The 23276-nt window shown below is 40.3% G+C and overlaps 2 protein-coding genes across 3 annotated transcripts in view; both read left to right on the top strand.

Moving 5' to 3' along the window:
- Positions 1-1565: 1565 nt before the first annotated feature.
- On the top strand, positions 1566-17052 carry kpna6 (karyopherin alpha 6 (importin alpha 7)). 2 transcript variants are annotated; one of them, XM_008296605.1, is made up of 14 exons: positions 1566-1685; positions 4099-4232; positions 4354-4446; positions 4643-4742; positions 4858-4952; positions 5319-5450; positions 5558-5646; positions 5769-5868; positions 6814-6977; positions 7073-7151; positions 7955-8080; positions 9241-9368; positions 10068-10252; positions 11918-17052. In XM_008296605.1, the coding sequence occupies exons 1-14, from the start codon at positions 1682-1684 to the stop codon at positions 12103-12105; spliced, it is 1617 nt and encodes a 538-aa protein (XP_008294827.1). In that variant the 5' UTR covers positions 1566-1681; the 3' UTR covers positions 12106-17052. The 2 variants fall into 2 exon arrangements, with proteins under 2 accessions (XP_008294827.1, XP_008294826.1); XM_008296604.1 differs by lacking the exon at positions 1566-1685 and having other exon boundaries at positions 4071-4232.
- A 2181-nt stretch (positions 17053-19233) lies between these two features.
- Positions 19234-23276, top strand: part of txlna (taxilin alpha) — a 10617-nt gene continuing 6574 nt past the window's right edge. Inside the window, exons 1-4 of the mRNA XM_008296602.1 lie at positions 19234-19300; positions 20110-20302; positions 21924-22181; positions 22419-22522. Coding sequence (XP_008294824.1) covers positions 20119-20302; positions 21924-22181; positions 22419-22522 — 546 coding nt within the window. The 5' untranslated portion in view covers positions 19234-19300; positions 20110-20118. The remainder of the gene's footprint in view (positions 19301-20109; positions 20303-21923; positions 22182-22418; positions 22523-23276) is intronic.

The raw sequence follows: 23276 nt of genomic DNA, 5'->3' as shown, positions 1-23276 counted from the left end.
CCCATGTCAGAGGACAGTGCTGCATCACAATATAGTGCAGTAATTTACCACCACTTGCTCCGAGCAAATTGACCATGGATGCACCTCACCTGTATTACTCTGTCACATTCAATTTGAGCGAACCACTGGGAAGCAGTGGCTGTTCACACAGCATTTTAACACCAGAGGGAGATATGCAGATCCAAGACAAACAGAGGTATCTGAACCACGCCGGCGGGTGTGTGAAACGGAGAGAGGAGGGAGAACCGGTGACACGAAATCACGCGTCCTTTTGCGCTTCCCTAATAACCACTTTCATAATGACAGAATGAATAAACCTAACTAATGGATCACTTTAATCACTTTGACCAAAGCATAAACTCAGACCGAACACCACAGTAAGGATCCTCTCATTTATCAAAAACATCTTAAAGCTCCAAGTTAGAAACATCTTAAAATACTAGTTTCCTTATTTCATATCTGCAACTATTTGTGCCACTGCAACACAAAGCCTTCTGGGCACTGACCAACATCGCACCAGGAACATCCACGCAGACAAAGACGGTGATCGAGGCTGGAGCAGCGCCGATACTCATAGAACTCGGACTTTGAGGATGTCCAAGAACAAGTAACACACAGCTTCACATGTTAACTGGTGTGACAGGATGTCTTCCATTGTTCCATGCTCTTAAATCATTGCTTTTTTTGTGTGTGTGGTATTTTGTCTTCAGGCTGTGTGGGACTGGGGGTAATGTTGCAGGGGGACGGTGCAGTGTTCAGGGACGAGTGGTTCGTCATAACCATTTTGACAATTATATCCATTTAAGAACAAAAGGCCCAACACTACGGTAAGGGTTTACTCTCATTTATTGAACAATCTTAAAGCTCAGTGCTAAAAATGTTGGTGTGCATTCATTTGTCTTGCATCAATTCATTCTTGAAACTTTTTTTTGTGTTATTTGTTTCCAGGCTGTGATTCGACAGGGACTATGTGCTGAACTACAACATCCTTCCACCTTCCTTATATCAATTTTGTGTTCATTTAGAGCCATACCTTCATCAAGCCTTCAGTTTTTCTGCTTGAAACATATTTCTACATTCCTTTGTTTTGCTTTTCTTTGGGATTTCAGGCTTCTGACCAAATCCCCCCATTAGATTGGTTAGGAATGCAGTGCGGGCTCTGTCTAATCTCTGGAGTTATAAAAAAGGTACCACCTTTCCTCATCAAGCAAACACAAAAACACACAGAATTTGAGAACAGTGTGTAAATATTTTTGCAATTAAAAAGTTTTGCTGTCAAAGCATGTGTCATGATTCCACACACGCACAGTGGAGTGCAGGATAAAGCCTTTGTTCATATCAGTGGCTTCTTTGTTATGAAAAAATAAAAAAGTTCATCCTAACCATTGAACCAGTGTATCCAGTAGAGAATAAAACAAGTCCAGTCCTAAGCGGATAATGAATGCACATTGTTCTTAATACACAGAGCCTACATTTTTATCCTTGACTGACGGAGGGGGGAGATGTTTGGTGGAGCTGCTGCGGCCTCTGGTGGCACAAACTCGGCGTTATATTTCGACGCTTCCGTCTCCGGCAGACATATTGCTTACAGGAGCAAATTCTGGAAAGCTAGAAGTGGGGAAAGGATTTAAAATTGATTTACATCTTCGCCACCCGATACAGTCAAACTACACAGGACACAATGGGTAAGCTGTTTGACGAACTGAGCGTGTGGTCGTGGGTTCGGCTGGTTTAACATTCGTCTGTGTCGTCGGTAGTAATGATTATGAAATCCTCACCCTGTCACTGTTGTTTAGCTAGTTAGCTAACTCATTAGCTAGGTGGCTAGTTAGCGCGTTTGCTACGTAGAAGGGCAAGATGAGTTGCTATTTCACGCTCGTTCACTTGCTGTTTTTGAACTTTAATCGAATGGTCTTGTCTCGGGACAATGTTTTATTTCTGTTAGAATACCGTACAAACAGTTTTAGTATTATTCCAATCAGCGAAAACAATCAGTGCCGTTTGGTAGCCAACTTGAGAAAACTTGGCTAGCAGCTAACTATGTTAGCACCGCGATGTGCCGCTTAAGGAGGGGAGGCACACGCATAGCTCAGGGCTCAAGTTATTATCAATCATGCCAATTTATTAGCTTTCTTATCGATAAATACAACTTTATAGTCGCCAGTTACTCAGACTTCCGTGTTTCTTTACACTGGGGTCTCAACAATAGGAAGGTTAGCAAGTTGTTGAAGTGCATTGCAAAGCTAATGCTATGTAGTAGGTATCTTAAACGTATCGTTTTGTGTTTGTTTTGTGGTTATGCCGACGAAACCTTAACAAAAGACTTCCAGCGACTCAGAAAGTTCAAACACAATACATCTACACGACGTAATTTATTATTTATAGTCACAGATTTGTGTTCACGCAGCGGCTGACGCTTATCTTAGCCTAGCTACGTTAGCTCTGTTCGTTAACCCCATTATTCAACCCCCGATAGAATTACACAATAACGTCGGTACAATCACCGTAAATCTCAAACTATTCTTATTTCGAGTAAATCGGCAATGGAGTGACATCTGTGGACTAAAATGTTTATGTGAAAGATGCAAAAATGGGACATTTATAACAGCTTGCTAGCATCAGTGAGAGTATTTGCATATGTGACTGCTAGCTCATACGACAGAACACACATGTGACACCGGGGTCCCCATGTTTTCCAGACCATTCCCACACAGGATATGCTTGTTTTTCTGTGTAACCATTGTCCTTTACAGTAGCATTGCTGGTGAGCTACATATGCAGCAAAATAAACGAGAAATGGGAAGGTGAGACTCCTCAATCTGTCAGGAAGTGTCAGTTCATTGAACCATGATACACACTGAAATCAAGCTGGACCCTAAATATGTAATTATTAAATGTTACAAGATGACATAGCTTGTTTGTTTTTTAACTAGAAAGCAGTCCTGCACTTGGACTACTCCTGGTGCTTGATTTGCCACCAAATTAGGCCACATAATCACACATAATCAGACTAAATTAAAGGTTTATGTTGGTTCATCAAAATCCAACACACAGGAACTGCCACTTGACAGCTGTGCATATAGTTTCAGTGTTGGTATGAACTAACCCCAACTATTGTAAGTATGAAACAGAAACTATAAGCATGGTAAGCTGACACAAGCTCTAAGTGGGAACATGATTTTTTTTTTTTTTTTCATTCCCTAATTAAGTGAACAAACTTCTAAACGGCTCGCACCATTCTGCTTTGCTCCAGAGACGCCTTGCTGTCAACAGGGTCTCCTCTGAAATGCCAGTGTAGATATGTACTCTCAGCAGAGCTATTTCTGTGCCATCCAGCCCAAACAGCAAACAGACAGTGCAGTTCACATACAGCAGCTAATCTAACTACCGCGGTGCAGAAATGAGAACGTCCAGCTGCAACCTGTGCTCGTGTGTCGTCCATCCCTGTGGCTTTACCATCTGCACACATTACACACATGCGTAAGCTCTTCATAAGGATGGTGGCGCTAATGCCCTCAAACCATAACATGACCTCAATTTCCGACACTTGTACTGATATTTAACCTTGTAACCCCCTGCTGTTACGATAGAGAACTTTTGGCACAGAAGGTTGGCACCATTCTGTGGTGGTGGCAGGTTTCAGTGTTGTCCCCCCCACCTCTCTTTCGCTCCCCCGTAGCCCCCGGGTGACTCAGGGATCTGCCCGGTGCCCTGTTCTTGTGGCATGACTGCACAAATGCTGAGAATGGGTAGCCCTGTGTGGGCACCAATTTATGCTAACTCTGCGAATTAACTCTACTGAATAAATACGTTTGTTCTGGCTGCCAGCTGACTGGTTGATGAATAGCTTAGCTGTGCGTGTGTGTGTGTTTGCGTATGTGTGTGTGTGTATTTTTAGGCTGTGTTGTCCACTTTTCATGAGCTTGTTTGCACAAGGCCTTTTTATATATAAACCTGTGTGTATACTGTTTCATCATTACGACCTGTTATTAGAGATGTCAGGGGGAGAAAATGCAAACCTAGTCTGTCGCATGTTCACCTCATATGAGGCAAATGCATGCTTAGCCATAATGTGTACGTATGTCTGTGGCCCAACAGAGCCGTCAGCCAGTCCGGCCAAGGATAACTACAGGATGAACCGCTACAAGAACAAAGCACTGAATCCCGAAGAGATGAGGCGCAGGAGAGAGGAGGAAGGCATCCAACTCAGGAAACAGAAACGAGAACAGCAGGTACACCAAACCTGTCCACCCCACTTATCAGATCCTTTGTCACGCCTTTTGAAATTATATATAATGGAAGTAGTCTAGCTTCTCTGTAACTCTGCGGCCTTTCACAATTTTGTTATCACAGCTTTTCAAGAGGAGGAATGTGGATGTTCTCAATGAAGAGGAAGCCATGTTTGAGAGTCCACTGGTCGACTCTTACCTCAGCTCTCCAGTAACAGTGAGTGCCTGTTTTTCTAATGATTCTCACACAAAAATAGAAAAGGAGAGGACCACACTGGAGATTTATTTTACATTACATTTTTGTTTTCATAGTTAATGGTTTCTAGCCTGTTTTCAGCATGTAACTTGCCAAGTAGTGGAGTCCGTGCTGAGTGGATCAAGTGATACGAGTGTTTGTACATGTATTCTTGCAGGAAGGAGTTATTACCAGAGACATGGTTGAGATGCTTTTCTCAGAGGACCCAGAGCTTCAGCTCGCCACAACACAAAAGTTCAGAAAACTACTTTCCAAAGGTACGTGCTGGGTACTGTGCACCCAGAGTGACTTTATGTAACAGTAGTAATGGTCGTGGTGCTCCACAGGCCAGACAAAAATGTCTTCATTGAGGCTTCCTTCTGTTCATTTCAGAGCCTAACCCACCGATTGATGAAGTCATAAGCACAGCTGGAGTCGTGGAGAAGTTTGTGGAGTTTCTGAAGAAGAGCGTCAACTGCACACTACAGGTCAGTTGAAAATAAAGACACCATGTGCGCCATTACAGCATCTGCAGTAACACCGACTTTTTCAAACAATATCAGAAGCATTCCATTCAGTCCGTACATAGCACACTGACACTTTGTTGATGCAGGCTCTATCTGATTGCAAGCAAGTCAAAGCAGGTCTGATTACCCATCATTCTTCAGAAAGCAGCTACTTTTTTGACCTCTTATGTCCAATGCCTTACCAGTGTGAAACAAATTGAAAAACACATTCTCACTCGTTGAGAGGACCCAGTATTACTCACATTTATTACAGACGAGTTAAAAGTGCTGCGTGGTAGAAATGTCTTAAAATGGTACTTGTCTGTGTGACGTTTTGTGCCACTGCAGTTTGAAGCCGCTTGGGCGCTGACCAACATAGCATCAGGAACATCCATGCAGACGAAGACGGTGATCGAGGCTGGAGCAGTGCCGATCTTCATAGAACTACTTAACTCGGACTTTGAGGATGTCCAAGAACAAGTAAGGCGCAGTTTCACATTTTGTGACAAGTTGTATTCGTTTGTTATCTATTTGTCTTGCATTGTTACAAACTTCTGTAATGTTCTTGTGTGTTACTTTGTCTTCAGGCTGTGTGGGCCTTGGGTAATATTGCAGGGGATAGTGCAGTGTGCAGGGACTATGTGCTGAACTGCAACATCCTTCCACCACTATTAATGTAAGTTTATTCAATTTTTTTTTGCCTCTGTATGGGCGTACCTTAGTCACGGCTTCAGTTTTTTTTCTACCTGTAACATATTTCTCATGTGATCTCTTGTTTGTTTTGTTTTGGGATTTCAGGCTTCTGACCAAATCCACTAGATTGACCATGACTAGGAATGCAGTTTGGGCTCTGTCTAATCTCTGTAGAGGAAAAAACCCTCCACCTGCTTTTGAAAAGGTACCACCTTCCCTCATCGTGTCAACGCAGAAACACACGTAGTTTGATAACACTATTGAAATATTTTGCAAGTTTGTCAAAGCATGTGTAATGGGTAATACAACATGGATACACAGTCAAGTGCAGGATGAAGACTGTGTTTTGTTCCCTTGGTATCTTTACCATTAATGCACAACCTGGGTCTTAGATAGTTGTCACTGGTAAAGCACAGAACATGTATATGAATTTGCAAAGTATTGTTATTGTTGACTCAAATCAAATCTTGTAGTTTGGCCACAGGATTATAAATTGGTTCTGTTTCTTTTCTTAACTGGGTCACTTGCCTGCATACAGTAACAATCTATAGACGGGTCGAACAGTCCTTAAGGTTTAGAAGACGAAAATCTCAGGCTGACATGGCAGGCAGCCTGTCCCTATATTTTTTCATAAAATAAAGTAAATTCTATGGAGCCGATTATATGTTCTGTAACTCTCATTAAAGCCACACTGTCAACAACATGAAATCCTGGTCCAAAGCTGTCAAAGTTGCCTGTCAGACGAGCACAGATACTTCTTTGGAAATCAAAACGTACAGATGTTTGTATTGCTGTATCCCTACAGTAAAATCTCAGGTAGTTTCCTAAATCTTATGTGCAGGTTTATCTACATTTTCCTCAAAGTCTTTCATCGAACGGCCGTTTTTCAATGTATAGAAATGCATTCAGTTTGTGCTCACTCTTTTCAGTCGACTGGAGTAATGTTCTCAAACAATAGATCCTGTGTTGAACAATCTCTTGCTCTTGTGTGGGTCTCAACACTCCCGTAAAAAAAAAAAAGAAATCTGCCACCATGCCAAGCTGCTTTTCTCCTGAACTGCTATCCTGAAAAATGTTGGTTTAATTCATGCATTGTGTAGAATTCGTGTTGTTTCTGAATATAAATATCCATTCTGTTTATCCTGTCAAGGTGTCGCCCTGTCTGCCAGTACTGTCCAGGCTTTTATTTAGCAGTGACCCAGACTTGCTGGCAGATGCCTGCTGGGCTCTGTCCTACCTCTCCGATGGCCCCAACGACAAGATCCAGGCTGTCATTGACTCTGGTGTCTGCAGGCGCCTTGTAGAACTACTCATGTAAGTTCAAAATTTACTTTGTTGTTTCTGTCTTAGTCATAATGTGATCTATAACGTTTTGAACATGCCCCTCTATGAAACGTGCTTTCCTGCAGGCACACTGACTATAAGGTGGCCTCTCCTGCCTTGAGAGCTGTAGGAAACATTGTCACTGGAGATGACATCCAAACACAGGTGAGGATAAAGTTTGTTTCATGGTTCTGTCATTGCCTGTTGGACACAAAGAAGCCGATAACTTAAAAAACAACAACAACAAAAAACCCATACACAAAAGAGCCTCAAGATGTATTAATTGACTTCTGTTGGGATAACAAGTGCAGTTCATTGTAAAGAAACCCTACAGCTACGTTTATAGTTTATTAAAATGCGTAACTTCTGCTATTTTTGTGCCTAGAACCTCTAAGACTTTAGGAAATGGTGATGCAGACACCATGGTTCCCTTTCTGATTGGGCCTGACAACCACTATGTTTGTTTCCACAGGCGTTGACTGCATGTTTGGTTTTTTGGGGCTTTTTTTAATTTATTTTTTTGTAAATATGATCATGATACAGTAGCCTATATGTTTTTTGGGCATGTTAGCATGCATGCAGATTATTTTGAGAAGTGGTGCTAAAACTGTCATCTGGACGGATGTTATTTTAAAACAGTTTTAAAATGTAAACGGACAGTGTGGATATAGCCGTAAGAGTATGTTTATGTTGAGGAAACCATGATGGCTCATTTGACAATTTTGGTTGTCGTAAACCAGGATGATCACAATATAGGAATACTTTACCCACTGCAACAGTAATTCTGTATGTCCAGGAGGGTTTTGTTTTTTTTTTTTTGTATAGTGATGGAGTCATAACACAGAGGCACTCAGCTATTTTTGGCTCTGACTGCACAGTTCCTACAAAATGTAAATGTTTGTTCCAATGTCAAGCCTATTTGTAAACAGCTTCTGTAAGGTTTTTGTCCTGTGCTTTGCTGTGTATAGGTGGTGTTGAACTGCTCAGCCCTGCCCTGTCTGCTGCACCTTCTCAGCAGCGCTAAAGAGTCCATCCGCAAAGAGGCGTGCTGGACCATCTCAAACATCACAGCAGGAAACAGAGCACAAATACAGGTACCACACACACACATTTATTACTAAATTGGGAACGACCTGCAGAAAAACCAGGTTACCATGGAAATCTGTGTATTTGTTTGTCTCAGGGTCAAACCAATATCAACACGTCCATCCCATGCCAACGTCCATGAGAATACCTTAAAAAGCAATATTTTTCTTGATTCCATTCTGTATAAAACAGTTGCTTCTTTCCAGTTCAATCTTATTTCCTGTGACAGTCAGAGGTTATCACTGCGACTACAGGCGCTCATGTTGGTTTTTTTTGCTGCTTGTGAAACAGACAGATAGGGATTGTATTTATATCAATATGTCGTCCATGATGATTCATCATATTATAATGAAGACATGTTGGTCACATTTCCAGGCCCTCTGCCTTTGTGGCATGTTTATATTGGGGGAAAAAAAGCATAAGTTATAGCATTGCTTCGATTGAGGGTGCACACTGTAGTCACTGTAATTGATAAATTCATGTAGTTTCCTACTACGTGTTTCTACTGTAAGCCTCCCCAGCGTGGCTGCCACTTTGCTACTATATTGTTTTGTAATAATGACATGAATGTCAAAATGAATGGCATTGTAATAATTCCATTTTTGATATGAACAAAACAGTTTGTCATCATTTCTTTGTCACCCACCTAACAGCAGATCAAATTGAATGTGTTACTGTCAACATTATTTTTATTTTTTATATGATCACGGCTAATGTCTACAACAGCAGTTCAGCACAACAAAAACCTGCTGGAAGTCCAAAGATAATAGACGGGCCTCTTAATACAGGGTTGAGAACATCAGCCATACCCACATATTTAATGAACGCTGTCACTTTTTATGACAGAATTCATTAATGTGAGTTTAATGTGATTCTACATTAATCATTTTCTATTATTCTGTTATATTCCAAACACGTATTTATAATAAAGATTCAAAATCGATTTCTGAAGTCCACTCAGTTCATTCATAGATCACAGCCCACAAGTGTCTACAACATCATAGCTTGAGATAACATTAGGTTTTTACCCAGTCTTCCAATTTGTACCTCTGCAGCCCTGAGCACCAAGTTTAGAGTTTATAGACTTTACTAAGTTAAAAATACTGTAACCATGTTGAAGCCACTTTATGAACCTCACCCCAGTCTCCTTTCTTATCCTTCTCTGCAGACTGTAATAGATGCCAACATCTTTCCGGTACTGATCGACATTCTGCAGAAGGCTGAATTCAGAACCAGGAAAGAGGCTGCCTGGGCCATCACCAACGCCACCTCTGGAGGAACACCAGAACAGATCAGGTTAGTTTTAGAGTAAATAAGCTATACTGCGTGGTATATACTCGGTGAATAACATGACTGACATGGTTAGATGTCTGGTGGTTTATTATCTCTGGTTTTAGTAAGTCAGTCACATCATTAGCAGTTTTGCGATTAAGCCTTTACTGATTACTGGAAGCTTGAATTTCAGTTTGTATTGTTGAATAGCTTGAAGAGTTTCTGAACTACTTAGTTCCGAACCAGCTCAAGTGAGAGATTTTCCTGACTCTGCTTTTGCAACATTTGTGCATAAATTAGCACAAGTCTTTCACCCACAGTGATGGATAAATCTAAGTTTAGTGCTACTACACAGTGCTACTGTGTCTATTGTGAGAAAATGCAGCACATTAACAACACTTGCTGAAAGGGGAAAATCTCCATGAAGAAACTGGGTGATTAGAAAAATGTAAAATTGTCTTATGCAATGACATGCACGGGGAGGTGCCATATGTGCTGAAAGCTGAGATAATAGATAAATGAATGATATAACTAGGGAGAAGTACTTTCATTTCAACTTTGGACCCAAGTAAAGCTGTGTATCGTAATCAGACCAGTGAGAAGAAGACTGTTTTTTTTTTTTTTTTACGCCAACTTGCAACCTTGTTCTTAAAAATCTGACGGCGACTTAGACCCCAGCAGTCATCAAACATCTGCCCTGTCCATGTTTCTGTTTGCATATAGATATCTGGTGAACCTGGGCTGCATTAAGCCACTGTGTGACTTGCTGACCGTGATGGATTCTAAGATTGTTCAGGTCGCTCTCAACGGGCTAGAAAACATCCTGAGGCTGGGCGAGCAGGAGGCCAAGCAGGAGAACAGCGGCACTGGAGTTAATCCTTACTGCAGCCTAATTGAAGAAGCTTATGGTAATGTGCAGAAAATACACACAAACACATGCAAACTGGAAAAAAAACAATGAGGATTTGGTATATCATACAACATTACTGAAATTCTGTATATTCTCTCTTTTCAAAGAGCACCGATAAACGACACTAAAAATCTGTAGTGAAATCCATAATAAATGTAATGAAACAAGGGTGAAGCTGAGAAGATTTTAGACGAGCCTGCAAATGAATAGCAAGTGGTGGTCATTTTTGTTTAACCTTCTGAACCTCTCAACACTTTGGAAGATTTGAAAGGTACATTATCTTTAAACGCATTACCCAAGGTACCCAGAAACTGTAAACTAGCGACTGTACTACCAATACTGAGAACATGTTGTATGTGTTAATTCCAGGTTTCTCCAGCTTTTGTAAAATAATCAAAGAAATTCATCGTTTTTTTTTTTTTTTTTGTCGTTGCTGTCATTGTGTTGGTGTGCACCGGCGCCGTTTTTGTTTTTTGTTTCTTTTTACTGATGGTTGTGGTTTTTCTGTTTCTGTGGAGGTGTTTGTCTTTTTGTTTTGGGGGATGAGCTTGGGGTAAGTGTAGGTGTGACTGTGCCATTACACTTGAACGAGCTTGGGCTTGGGCTTGTTAGGGTTTGTCAGTGTCACGTAGAGGTATTGCTTTTTTTTATTTCGTTGATATTTATGTTTCCGTTTTCATCGTTGTGGCTTAGCACCAAACCCAATGCTACTTGTATGTGGCCTTTTTCTTTTTTTTTTTTTTTTGTCCAAACATACAAACATAAACCAGCATCTGTTTTAAATGACCAAAAATATATAAGCTAAAGCTTGAAACCGTCCTAATATATATTGTTACAACCCAGCTCGAGGAAAGGGAAAAGGGAAAGTAACAGAACCAGTTGTAATTGGTTTTAAAAGTAACAATTATTTATTCACAGGAGTTTGGTGATACAAAACTGAGGAAACAGGGCATAACGGTGCTCTTTAACTTAAATACCCAAACAAAAGCTCTTATAACTAAAACTTGCTGCCAAACAAAACAAAGGAAGTTCAACTGAATAACAAAAAGGTAAGGTCATCAAGGTATATCAAATCAGAACCTACTTTACTGGAAATAAAAAAACAAAACAATCCCTACCTAGCCCTGTTCCAGAACAGCTTTAAGAAAAGAAAGTGCCTTTACATAACAAAAAGTTTTCCTGTTAAATCAGGCACTGGTGCGCTGGATACAGCCACCCCGTCAATTTGGACTCTTCCACTCAATTAGGCCGCTGTCGTCTTGTTGGCGGGTCTTGATTGGAAGTCCCACGTGATTGGCCTGTCTCCGCCCATGTGGTCTGGCCCAATCCACCACCGGCAACGGCACACTAAAATCTTAACACATAAAAAAGGAAAAGACACAAAGAAGGAAGGAAGGAAGGGCCGGCAGTCGTAACAATATTATTTATTTAAATAAGTGCACTTCAGTTTAAGGAATAGGTAAGAATCCCTAAAACTTGACGATTTCAAATACTGTTGGTGTGTTTTCACTTACAGGTAGAGAAGTTTTGATTTTAAGTCCTAGACAGCAGTCAAAGGGCTGTTTGTCGTCTTTTTCTTTCTTTCTTTTTTTTTTGTTAAAGTGAAAGTCTGCCTTTTTGCTAGAACTTTACAAACATTCGTCTTTTTTTTACTTGTTTTCAGGTCTTGACAAGATAGAGTTCCTCCAGAGCCACGACAACCAAGAGATCTACCAGAAGGCCTTTGACCTAATCGAGCACTACTTCGGAGTGGAGGACGAGGACAGCAGTCTAGCTCCTCAGGTGGACCAGGCCAACCAGCAGTTCCTCTTCCCCCAGCAGGAGGCCCCCATGGAGGGTTTCCAGCTATAAGTCAGCAGCCCTCTCCTCTAAAATACACCACTTACCCCCTCTATACTTTCCCATCCCTTGGAGGACCCCCTAGATGCCCGATTCATGCCACCATGCCCACTTCCCTGGTCTGCCACCGCCCCCCACACCTCAATCACCCCAAAAACACACACCCCCCTCCCTTTGGAGGAAAGTTAAAACTGTCCGCTTTCCAGCCTAAAAAAAAAAAAGCCCATCTTTCTTCATTCATCCAACCAATGGACTGACTTCTTGCAGGGCAGACTCTTGTTTCCTGGCCAAGGGGAGCACGCCACACAAACTCCATTACGTTTAGAAGACAAATTGATCAACTCATTGCCCAAAGTGTGAGTCTGCCCTGGCTTAAAACGCACACGCAGACATCTTCCTGCCATTTGATAGTTCTTAGATTCTCTCATTGGCAGTAATGGTGGTTTGTTGGTTAATGTCTTTATATACACTTTAATTTCTTTTCAGATGGGACATTCCTCTTTTTTAGGATTACCCATGCATCCCCATGCAGATTCTACAGACTGGGGTGCACGAGGTGAAATATGCCCAGCTCCTGATGTCACTCTGACTTAGTGCAATTCAAAAAAAAAACAAAACAAAAAAAATCCCTTTTTAGTTTAATGATTATTTTTCCTCCCCCAACCCTTATTTATCTGCTCCTTTTTAGTGCTTGTGATTTTATTTTATTTTTTCCATTCCCTTTTCTTTAATGGGATGGCTTGCTACCAAGAGGAATCCTGATCAGTACGCTTAGGGCTGGTCTCTGCATATCTGCTGGTGGTCAATCAGAATATAAGGGGGTTCAGATGGTCCACACAAAGTCAAGGGCGTCTGAAGAGTCTGATGCCCGAGCTAAGAAGTGTGATTTTTCTTTTTTCCTTCTCTCTATCTCTATCTCTCTCTCTCTCTCGCTCAGCATTTTTTAAGTGGGACAAATTTTGTGGGGGAGGGAGGGAGTGGGTGGGAAGAAGTGTGAAACTTTAGAAAATCTAAACTTAGGAAGGGCTCCGAAATGGGATATTTGTAAAGGGGACTGGACTTTTAGAGGATACGTTTAAAGACTTAAAAAAAAAAAAAATCGAGGGTGGAATAGTTAGAGATCCAATGTTCGTCGTGTGCTGTGTTATTAATAACAATACATTTGAATTATGAAGTGATCTAACTATTAAACAAGGCATAGTTGGGGGATTTAGGGGGAGAGGAGCCGGCAGCAGCAGCAAACCAAACTTATTTTTATATTTAGATGCATTCAAAGGATGGCAGATGTTTAAAGTAGGGTGAAAATACCTCTTGGAGTCATGGAAATTTTAACAAGACGCAGCGTTTATAATTTTGTGATTTCACTGAACCCTAGTTTAAATGGGTTGCTGCTGGGTAGCTTACGCCCTGTGCCCCCCTTTTCCCCTCCCCAGTTGTATGTGGTAGGGTTTTTTTGCATGGTGTTTTATTACCCTGCCTACAGTCACTGAGTATCCCTGGCCAGACACAGTTGGCACAGAGAGAGACGGAGTGAAGAAACGCTGTGGGACATTTCTGTACGCTGCTCAGCGTCGCTCGTAAACAGCGTTTGGGATTGAAAGCGGGAACTGGGCCGTGACAAAATTGGTTTGGTGGTGTTAACAGTGATAGTGTAGTGATGGTGTTCTGTATAGTGGTAGAGTTGATATATAACCCATGGCTTTCTGTATCACTATATTTTGAAGAATGGGAATGACGGCTGATAACGACATTGCATGGGTCCATTGTGATATGTATAGGTATTGATGTAAATAGCCTATTCTCTGCCTGGCAAGAAAAGTCTGTGCGGCTTCTTTGTCCCCCCCTCGCGGGTCTAATAACAACCAGAGTTTGGCTAGGGATAAATCTCAGATAAGTGACAAGCCTAACTGCAACAAAAAATTCAAGTATAAATATATATTTGAATTTTGTGTATTTGCATTATATATATAGATATATATATTTGCGCACACTTCATGCACACTTGCATACAACACCAGCAGACACTGTACACACACCTCACACAGATGAGTGGCTAGTAGCAAGTAAAATAGTTTCCATAATCTTTGGATTTAAAAAAAAAACAAATGTTATTTTTTTAAATTTTATTTTAAAGGTTAGTTCCTCCAAATTATGAAACGCTGCCATTTTTGGCTGTGTTTTTTTTTTTTTTTGTTGGTTTATTTTTTTTGTTTCTGAGCACATACTACATTTTCTTTATTAATGAAAGTGTCGCCCTTGGTTCTGTTATAATCGAGATTCTGTTTTAATTGAGACAATGAAAAGAGATGTTTGTGGAAGTCGGAAGCATCTCGTGGAAACTTTTTTGTTGGTTCTAGCCACATGACTTATGATGGTTTAAATTGGCCGTGTGAACCCTGACCTGGGATCGGCTGGGCCTCTGACCGGAGCTGGTCTGGGGTCAGCGTTCAGGCTTTGTGGATGGAGCAGAACTGTGGTCGTGTGATGTTTGACTGACAGGCACTGTGTGAGGGAGAGGTTGATTGACTCTATGACTATGTCCCAATCAGAGTCTGGGAGCCCCTGTTCTGTGGATTACTGAAGTAGCCCGAACTTAAAACGTGGAAATGGATTAAGTTTCTCTTGGTAAAAAATATGAATGGATCAGTCTGCTGAATATTGTCTTTTTTTTTTTTTTTTTACTAAAAAACCCCTCCTACTTTGTTGAGAGCATGCATTGGATGCAGCAGTGTCCCTTTTCCCTTTTCAATATACCAACATGACTTAAACCTTTAACTTACTAATGTCAGCGCACAATGTCCTGATCTAAGATGTTGCCATTACTTGCAGTGGTTCAAGCATTAATTAACAGATTATGTTAGACAGACAGTTTTTTTTTTTTTGCGCCATGAGTTTCAGACGTTCTCCACAGAACACGCGCGCTCCCTGTAGACATAAGAGGTCAAATCATGAATAATTGAGCATCAAGAACTTACCTCTACATGACAGATATGTAGAGCAGCATTTATAACTGCAGTCTTCGATTTTCACGGCCAATTCTGTGCTTGGCCTACAAATAAATGCCAGAATTGCAAAGTTAAGGAAAAAAAAAATCAGTGCATCAACCAGGAAAAAAATATTTATATTTCTGAAAGCTGAAAAATGCACTCCTGTTCACAAAAGTGCCAATCCGACCAACAAAGACTGGAGGTTCTTATGTATCTGTCTTTGACTTATAGATTTTTTTTTTTTTCTTTTATATCTTTTTATTTACTTGAATGTGCACACATTTTGTGCAAAACATTGCTGCTCTACTTTCCTTATCTTTAAAGTTACATTATTTGCCATTGTTTCTTTGGAAAAGTGGCATTCTTTACTGTGGGCACCTAAATAAGGAATTTAATTAAGGAAGTCTAATTGTCTGGGGTGGGGTGGGGGGGAGGACTCTATTAACTGCATACAACTGATCTTTCCAGCTACTTTTGCAGCTACAGTCCATTGGCGTGATGGTCCCCCACTATTATAGTCTTCTAATGGTTTTCACTGTGCATATAGCAAAGCTGCAAATATTTTGAATCAAAAGAATTGATTTCGTGCGGTGGGTACAGTAAGGTGTAACGTTTTTTTTGCTTTTTCCTGAGGTTACGGCCTGCAGCTAGTCCCTCTTTGTGCAAAAAAGGAAGTCTGCGCTGATGGGACATTGTAGTACTTGGATGAGGCACATGATGCAAATTGTGGAAACTTAACCGACTATCATAGCAGACAATTGCAGGTACTAACCTTATTGTCAAAGTTAGTTTACCAAAGTTTTGTCATCCTGAAGGCTGATTGAGATGATTTGTTTTCAGTAGTAGTCGTCATCATTGGCTTGTGTTGACCCGGTCAGAATGACTGAGAGATCGCTTCAGGCCATTGAAACTCGCTTCTTTTCATTAGAAGCTGCAATAGGTCAGTCCCTCTCTTCTAAGATTTCTTTTCTCTCAAATGTATGTACTGTTTAAGAAAATCAGCAAAAATAAATCCCGAAGACTGCAAGAAATATTGTCCAAAAAATCAGGCACCCCCCGGAGGCAAAGATCCACCCTCATGAACCGCCCTCACAGGTGACACTCCTTCCACTGGGTGGAGCGAACAGAGGCAACTACTTGACATTTTTCTAAGATAAAAATCTGGGATTCAGAAATGATGCAGTGATTTACATTAAAAAGTATTATAATTTAAACTATATGTATGTTCTGATACATTGACAGGGATTCAGATGCAATTATAATCACTTCTGAGAAGTGGAGTAAAAGCCTCGTTAGAACTTGTCACAGGAAAACTATAAAATAGGAAGTGAGGATACAAGCCTTTTTCTGCTTTTCTTGATCTTTTTCCTGATCAGGATATTCTGGGCTATATTTTTGGATAATTGTGTTTAGAGTAAAAGTTTGTCCTAGTCAGGCTGCATGATCAGGAACCTTGTTACCCGTAGGGGATTGAACAGACATCACGAAATATCTCAAATCTGACTTGTCTTCCGTCCTAGAAGCTGTTCGTGTCTTTATCAAAATCTGAAGCCACGCCTGGCTTAAGTCAAGTAATGTCTACGCTACAAATGTTTACAATGCTACATGTTTGTAAAAATACTTTTCATATGCCATCACTGACCAGTCCCGATGTGTTCTCTGCTCTGGTCCTCTCATTTCTTTTACATGTATTTATTTTCTCTATTCTTGTTTATGATTTTTCATTTGCTCAAAATTACCCATCTTAAACTGTGACTTGACTTGACTTTACCGACGGTATGAATGAGTGACGAGAAACTAATACACTTCAAACTGAACATGACACACAAACATGAACATGAAAAAAAAATGCATACAGGAAACAGCAACAATATTAAAAAAAAAAAAAAAATGTAAAGAAAATATATTGAATTTAAAATTGTTCAGTGGAAATACTGTTCAAATGAAATAAAGTTATGTTGCAACCCTTTAATCATCGTGTGTCCTTTCTCATTTGAGACGTGCTTCATTTCAATCAGTTGTCTTTTCGGGGGGAATCATCTTCACTCAGTGGAGCGGAAAGACTTTTGCATACACATGTGAATTTGAAAAGATTGACAACTTATGAGAAATAACTGTCCTAATATATGAACCAAGTTAATGAGTAAGTAGCATTTTCTTCTAATTTTAAGGCCCAAATGGCAAAAAGCAAAAAATTAAATAGCATTTTGAATGTTTTTGTTTTTCTCTTATGTCATAGGACAACAATTTCCACTTTACCTAACATTTAACATTTTACAGTAAAGCCCTAAGTTATTCATACCAAATTATGATTTAGAGTAAAATTTTGACCAATTGGTTTCTTCTGGCTGGCAATTGCTCACAAGTGTCAAATATTTACTAAACATGCCATGTCCAAAATAATACACAATCATCATATTTCTGAGAAAAATTCAGCTTCTGTCTCATTCTAAATGATCTTTGTCATATTTACTATGCTCTAGAGCAGGGGTGTCAATCTCAAAAACACAGTGGGCCAAAATTTAAAACTTGAACAAAGTCGCGGGCCAACATTCAACAAATGAACCTTTTAATATGGACCGAACCAAATTTTGCTTTAACATTGAACATAGAACAAGCAACGCTTATTACCATACATTATATATAAGTTAATGGTGAAGACATGCAAAATCAAATTATGATTAAAAAAAAACACATCAATGGCGCAGTGACAGTTGTAGTGTGAAGTCGCTATGCCTACTGTCACAGAGGAGAGGGAGTTTCTGGGTCCTGTCCTGATTGACGCGCCAAAACAACAACAGGGCATTATGGGATTTGTAGTATTAGCGGTGAATGCGCTGTACAGTATAATACCGGGGGCAGCTCTAGTAGTCATTTGGTATTGTCTCGCGGGCCAAATATAATTACAAATCGGGCCAAATTTGGTCCGTGGGCCAGAGTTTGACACTCCTGCTCTAGAGCATTTGAATATACTGTAAATTGAGGACGGTTGATCCAGTTGTTCTCTTGTTGGTTCCTGGTCAGTGTCAAGTCTAAAATGGCTAAAACCAAGGATTGTAGTGATCTTATCGTTAGAGATCATTGATGAGAGAGCCTCACATTGTGGCTGCTCACAAGACGGGAAGAGCTTTTAAAACATATGCAAGTGTTTTTAAGTGCCAGTGGCCCCGGTGCAAAGCAGAACAAACGTTTGTAAGACGTTCCACATGCTGAAACATCTCAAAAGATGTAGTTGGAAGCATAAAATGACCCCTACACTGATTTAAAAAAAACAAACAAAAAGGGGGTGAAGTATGAATATGAGCAATTCTGTTATGAAAATCTCAGAGATACTGAACAAGGCTGATCTCCACAGACACTGATCGAGGACTCCACCTTTCCAAGAAGCATCACCTGGGGAAAGAAGAAAGCTTTTGGTCATCAGTTCAGTGACCAGTGTGATTAAAGTTGTTTGAACACAGCGATGTGACTTTTGTTTGGTTCAAGAAAGAAGAAGTATCAGAATCCAAGAAGACCTTCCTCATGGATCAGACAGTCGTGAGAATGTAATCTTTGAGGATGTTTTTCAGCTCATGGGTCAGTCAAATTAAATGACCTGTAACACAATGTCTTACCGCCTTTTGTCACTTCTTTTTTTTATTCAGTTACCATCTAGAAGAGATCTATGGCTCAATAAAAACATAACTATTAATCAACTTCGGCATGGGTCTGATTAATTGTAGGCTTAACTGTATATTTGGCCTTTTGGTGCTTGAATTAACATCATCGACTGTAAATTTACAAAAGCTTGGGCATTTTCCAGGGGCACTGTTTCAGCGAATTTGATGTCAACTCCATGTTATCTATTTTAGTAACAAGAACCTGCAAAGATGCTTTTTTTGTTTGTTTTTTTACAGTTTAAAAGCATCTTGAACAGGTGAGGAAAAGCCCTTTTCATCCTAGTTTTGAGGTTGAGGCTACCTACAGTGCTGGAGGAAGTATTCTGATTAAAAAAAAAACAAACTGTATGAATAATGATGAGCCTAACTGCGCACATGTAGTAATATCTTAATCCTCTAGGTGTCGACACAGCATCAGCGGAACTATGAGCTGCAGTTAAAATCTAACACAGAAGAAGAAGAATCCAAAGTTAAAACCGGAAGTGAGTTTTTTCTGCCTCACGCTGTTGATGAAACCTGCAGCACACAGACACATTAGCTGTTTCCTCCTTCAGTCTTCAGGTAAACATTTCCTTATTACCGGTAGGGGAAGGCTATAATTTAGAAACAAGTACCTGTGTTGTCTGCCTTTCTTTTTACACGTTTCTGCCTGCTGTACACGAGCTAACGTCGGCTAACTAGTAGTCGTGCGAGCTAATTTAGCTGCAACTGGCGGCTAACGACAGTTAGCTTGTGCTAGCTAACGTAATAGGAAATTTCTGTGACAAGTGGGAAAACGAAAGCTAGTGAGGACAGGGCAGGCTTTATAGGAAGTCTAGAGAAAATTTGCAGTGAGATAATCCAGTACAGTGAACTGATATATTACCAACGTAAACATATTTATTGTTTGTGTGAGAAGCAGAAACCAACTGAACTATGTTGTGGAGGATGTTGCTGAATTCCAGCAAGTATGTTACATGTTTTGGCCGTTTGACATGTTTTTTTGTACAAATGATTAAATTCACTCGAGTGTTTGCAGAGTGAAGATGCGCCAGTTTTCACGACAAAGTCCAGTTTATGATTAATAAGATTTCAGCGTGGCAAAACTGTGATAATACTGCCGTGAAACATCCCCACACCGCCGACAACAGCATTTAGCAGAAGGCATTTTAGACTGCTTTGTTTAAGACGAGGCTGTCTCCTTACAACTGAGCCTTTATCTGGCCTTTTATAAGGAGAAAATAACATTTATGACGTTTCATTTTCTTACTGAGTCATTTGCCTGAATTTCAACAACACTGAAGCAGCAGGTTCTTTTGGATTTGTACCTCAGTGTCCTTGTGGGTGAGCTAAATATTACTGTTTTTTTGTTGTTGTTGTACTTGCCACAGATACCAGAGATGATAAAACAAGACACAGAAGAGTGTGCCACCCAGGGCAGCGAGGATGCTCCACCCACAGCCGGAGGGATGGAGTCGCCCGCAGCTGCAAAAGACAGCTCGGACAGCAACAGCCCCAAAGAGTCAGAACCACAGACGCCACAGACGGACACACCTCCGCAAGACCAGGAGGGAGGAGGTGAAGGTAAACTTTAAATTATGCTGGAAAGCAAGTTTTGCATTACTGGCAGGACTGTCACAGTGTCTCTGTAACATGAGGACACGTAGGGAGCAAACGTTGTCTGAACTGTGACTGTCAAATCATAAAATAACATTTGAATTGATTATTTCTTGGAGGAAATTTTGCAAGCGAAACTATGCAATAACCAGTATGAGTGTGTCTGTGTTATATATTGTTATATACTGAGGCAAAATGCACTTCAAAACCCACTTAATAGCTGCCATTTTAATATGACACCTGTTAGCAACCACATTGAATATTGTTCACCAACCAGAGCAGACATCAAACAATTTGCCTTTCTACCGAGGGATGCACATTGCTCAACAAAGACACTGATAGATTAGATTTGTGCTATTGCTTTTAATGTCAGATTAGTCTTTAGCATAATCTATTACTTCAATGCAGAAAAATGGGTCAACTGTTCTTTAAACCAAATATATTTTTAATTTTTCTTCTGAAGTGCTTCCATCTATTGTAAATGTTGTTCTTGTGTGTCCCAGCATAATTGTCACTTTAAGCCTTCAGTCTTTGGTCAGCTGCAAACAGCAATTCAGTTTTAGAAAGTTGTGGCAGCAGCAGAGTCTAACTACGTTCTAGGTAAAAGTTTTGAAAACCTATTGCTTTAAAAATGTTGGGAGTTCTTCATATTGTGAGAACAAAAAGGTGGGTTTTACACTTAACAGAGTTTTGGTAGCATACCACAGCACCACAAGCATTGTGCAGCAATACCTAAAGAGAAACGCTTTGGCACCGTTCGGTGCAGAAGCTATTTACATCTAACACATACTGTGTTTGAATACAGCTGAATTCCCAACAGAGCTGTTCTGGCATATTCTTCTGTTCGTGTTGTCAGACAGCAGAACAAGTATGACAGTGACTGAAACGCACCTCATTAAGACTACATTTTAACTAATGGTCACTTCCAAGCTGCTGCTCTGCAGCACTAAAATCCTAATATTCTAGCCAGGACTGTGTCCAAAAAGACGAGCCAGACATGAGGTTAAAAACAATGGCTGTGCTGTGAATTGGGGATATTTACATAGAACTTAAAGTTGCAACCAAATGTAGGGAACAATAACATAATAAGATGGATTGATGATGTTGCTTTAGCTAATCAGTGCCTCTAAAATATCTACTGTGTACATGTTCTACTTTGTTAAATACACAGACCTACTTTTTCACTTTGCTAAGAGGTTTAATAGAAACGTGTATTTCTTTCAGAGTTGCACTTGTGACTGGTATGATAAGCCATCTTTCTATATTTTTTCTTCGAGTTGCCAGTTTAACTCTAGTTTTGCACACTTAATATGTGAACCTTTGCATTATACAATGGTATACAGTTTGTCTAAAGACAATAAACTGAAATGAAATTGTCATTTAGTGTTTTGCTTTGTTGTTGGTTTTTTTTTTTGGAACATTCTTAATCCACTTAGCTGTTATAAAAAAAAGGGCAATGAAATAATCAATAGCAAAATACTTGTTGGGGGCAACGCTGCTGCTTTTGCCTCAGTTGTTTGCCGTGTCATTGCTATGTTTGGCTGGGAGAAGAAACAGCTAGATTTAGCTTCTTCTTTACTGTGTCTAGTTGCAGAAGCTGCACGGTCGCAGTGTGACATGGCCGAGGAGCTGAGCAGGCAGCTGGAGGACATCCTCAGCACCTACTGTCGGGTAACCATTTCAGACGACGCCAGTGCCTTGCCCAACGGCCAGTCACACAGCCCCGAGTTCAATGGCCTGACCAGTGAGAGGGAAGATGACAAGTCAGAGGAAGCCAAAGTTAATGAAAATGGGGCAGAGAAAGAGCAGAAGAAGACTCAGGAGAAGAAGAAAGTGAAGGGTCTGGGTAAGGAGAAGTTCAGTCTTGACAACGGATCTCTGAAGAGATTTTACATATTTATTGTTCTGCAATTTGTCACATGTAGAAAATGCTTTTGTAAAAATGTTGTATTTACAGCTAATTGGCGATCATTCTGTACTGGGACTTGCTCTGTAAAGAAACAAGTCAATAATTGTTTTCATCCTCCAACAGTTCTGTCTTTTAACAGAATTTGCTGTTATTTTATTTCTCCTTTTTGTGTAGGCAAAGAGATCACGCTTCTCATGCAGACTCTGAACACACTGAGCACCCCGGAGGAAAAACTTGCAGGCCTCTGCAAGAAGTATGCTGAACTGGTGAGTAGTGAATACAAAGTAAATCCTTTCTACCCTAAACTCTGACAGTATACTTGGTCTTGACCGAAACACACATATATATATAGATATAATAAATAAGCATTGTTTTAGGTATGTAGTTTCTGCCCATGTTAACTGTTAAATAGCTTCTGTAGAAAATATATTGTTCGTTAAGGTACATTGTCTACTTTAAATATTCATTTTATCCCAAAGCCTGCAATTGAGAATCTCTATTCATGGCTTTATCGAGACACATGTCTGTGCCTGTTGAATTCATGATGTTAGCAGAAGAAATTATGCTTTTCCTGTCACCCTAGTTCTCAGTTTGGTCAGAAGAATTAATTCAAGGTGAGGCAGCGATCTTTGTCAAACAGACGCAGGGTGGTGCGATGTCCCACGACCTCAATATTTTGCTCAGGTGCTGCGTAGCACTGGAAAGCACAGGTGACCTCAGATGATCTGTTGGAGTTGCACATCCTGTAGGAACATTTTACATTGACTGAATGTGTTGATGCATGTGGGTTTGTATCTGTGTGAGCATGAGTGAGCTGGTGTTGGGTAGCAATGTCAGCGCTGATGTATGCAGACTGGTCAGCAGTGTTGTTACTGGCTGAAGGTTGAGGGCAATGCAAAAACCTCCAAATAGCAATTTCAACTGCAGCTTATTGTGTTTGTCTGAGGTCACATTACACTACATTCTTGAACAGCTTGTTGTTAAAAAAAGAAGCATTTACTACATAATGTGATTGATTATTCTAAAATGAGC

The sequence above is a fragment of the Stegastes partitus genome, unplaced genomic scaffold, assembly GCF_000690725.1.
Source record: "Stegastes partitus isolate 25-593 unplaced genomic scaffold, Stegastes_partitus-1.0.2 Scaffold1138, whole genome shotgun sequence".
NCBI classification, from domain to species: domain Eukaryota; kingdom Metazoa; phylum Chordata; class Actinopteri; family Pomacentridae; genus Stegastes; species Stegastes partitus.
Note: the sequence above shows the minus strand (reverse complement) of the source record. Positions and strands in the feature narration are given on the sequence as shown.